General features: G+C 38.8%; 1 protein-coding gene across 1 annotated transcript; it reads right to left on the reverse strand.

The window, feature by feature from the left end:
• Positions 1–1,010: 1,010 nt before the first annotated feature.
• Positions 1,011–2,371, reverse strand: LOC137622623 (uncharacterized protein MCAP_0864-like). Its single transcript, XM_068353229.1, has 3 exons — positions 2,192–2,371; positions 1,821–2,018; positions 1,011–1,739 (listed from the first exon to the last, which is right to left on the reverse strand). Exons 1-3 carry the CDS (start codon positions 2,369–2,371, stop codon positions 1,011–1,013), a joined length of 1,107 nt encoding a protein of 368 aa, XP_068209330.1.
• Between the last annotated feature and the right edge of the window lie 43 nt (positions 2,372–2,414).

Here is a 2,414-nt window from a genome sequence, read left to right on the forward strand (position 1 = left end):
TACAAGGCAGTTAAGCCAAGCATCATTATTCAAGGCAGGTAAGCCAAGCATCATTATTCAAGGCAGGTAAGCCAAGCATCATCAGGCTAGCCAGTTAAGCCTACCATCCTTAAACCTAAAAAAAAATTAGAAAAAAAAAATATGCCAGGCAGTTAAGACAAGCATCATTAGCCTAGGCAGTTAAGCCTGGCATCCTTAAACCTAAAAAAAAAAAATATATGCCAGGCAGTTAAGCCAAGCATCATTAGCCTAGGCAGTTAAGCGTGGCATCCTTAAACCTAAATAAAAAAAAATATGCCAGGCAGTTTAGGCAAGCATAATTATGCTAGGCAGTTAAGCCAAGCACCATTAGCCTAGGCAGTTAAGCGTGGCATCCTTAAACCTAAAAAACAAAAAATATGCCAGGCAGTTTAGACAAGCATAATTACGCTAGGCAGTTAAGCCAAGCATCATTAGCCTAGGCAGTTAAGCGTGGCATCCTTAAACCTAAAAAAAAAAAAATATGCCAGGCAGTTTAGACAAGCATAATTATGCTAGGCAGTTAAGCCAAGCATCATTAGCCTAGGCAGTTAAGCCTGGCATCCTTAAACCTAAAAAAAAAAAAAAAATATGCCAGGCAGTTTAGACAAGCATAATTATGCTAGGCAGTTAAGCCAAGCATCATTAGCCTAGGCAGTTAAGCCTGGCATCCTTAAACCTGAAAAAAAAAAATTATAAAATAATATTCCTTTCACAAAGATGATAATACCGGTATATTCCTTTTATAAAATAAGCGACGTCGCTATGAAATAGAAATAGTTTTCCTTTCACAAAATAACCTAAGAATATATTCCTTTCACAAACTAAAAATAAGATAATATTCCCTTAAAAAAATGAAAAATATTCTTATCACTAAATTTTTTTTTTATTTTTAGATTTTTTTTTTCATTTTTTATTTTTTTGGGGTTTTTTTATTTTATATTTTTGGTTTTTTTTTCTTTTTTTTTTTTTTTTGCTTTCTTTCTGGCTTATTAATTATTTGGGATTTTTTCCTCCTGAGTTCGTTTGTTATGAACCTTATTTTCGCCAGTTTCCAAAACCGGGACTATGGATCCAAGGGAGGCCCAAGAGAACTGGTCCCGTTTTGGTTTCTTCTTCTTTGGTTTCCTTACCAAAAGTTTCCTTGTAGGTCCTTCTCCTTCTTGGTTTTCTTCCTTCACAACGACTACTCTCTTGTCGTCTTCTGCTGCAGTTTCACACCTTTCAACGTCACCCAATCCGTCAGCTTTTACAACGTTTTCCAAATCTCTTTTCTGAAGTTCCTTCTTCAGTGAAGAGATGACATCCTTCGCTGCGGACAATTCTTTTTTCATTTGATCTTCTACGTTAATCATTCGAACAATCTTACCGTTCAAATTTTTTTCTCGTTTACCTTTGTTTTCCAGTTGTTCTCGAAGACCTTCGTTCTTTGTGACTGTGAACACTACCTCCTTTAGCTCATGATTTTGTACTAGAGCTTTAGAAATCTCTCCCTGCAGCTCTTCTACTAGCCTTTGGTGTCCTAGGCTTCTTTTCTGATCATTAGCACGAGCCTCCATCAGCTCTTTTTGTAGTTTGATTTTCTCTAGAGATAATTCTTCATTAAGGAAGCTTCGTTCCTCATTGGATTTCTTGATATCCTGAATCTGTGCCAGAAGGATCGATTTCAGCTCGTCATGAGCCTCGATTTCCTTCTTGGCTTTTTCCAGTTCCTCATTCAACTGAACTATTTTCATTGTGTTTTCTTCATCCAAAGTCACTTTATCCTCAAGCTCTTGTTTCAGAGCTTCCTTCTCTCTCACAAGTGTTGATTCCGTCTGATTTTGGACATCATTTTTCTCCTGAGCCATTTTCAGCTCCGCTTTCAACTCTTGGATTGATTGATAGTAATCAACAAGTTTATTTTGATGTGCTACAATCACAGCTTGTTTATTGGCAAGTTCCTTAGCCATTGTCTCATTCTTTCGCCTGAGATCTTCAATCTCGGTGTCTCCGTCAGTCTGAACTGTTACATCTGTGTTAGAGATGGGTCCAGGGTCTACCTGAACTTGTATATCTCTAGTAGAGATAACACTCCCTGAGCCTCCTGGCAGCAGCAGCTGTTCCTCCTCGCCGGAAAGCAAAGTATCCTTCCCGGTGATGACAGCTTCCAAGACAGGCTCGAGTTCCTCACTCTCTTCCTCCTTGGCCAGGATTTCCTCATCAGAAGACCACCTCTCAAAATGAGGCGTAGTCCTTCCAGTTCCATCAACCGGGGTTGCTGGTCCTGAAACCCGTCTTCGGAAGAGGGACCTCCTAGAAGATATTTCTTCCCGTACTCGCTGATCGCTTTGAATGCGTTGTTTGTAAACATCTTTGTTGTAAAACTCAGAATGCAGATCACTTGACTTTGATCA

The sequence above is a fragment of the Palaemon carinicauda genome, chromosome 29 (genome assembly GCF_036898095.1).
Source record: "Palaemon carinicauda isolate YSFRI2023 chromosome 29, ASM3689809v2, whole genome shotgun sequence".
Lineage (NCBI taxonomy): Eukaryota > Metazoa > Arthropoda > Malacostraca > Decapoda > Palaemonidae > Palaemon > Palaemon carinicauda.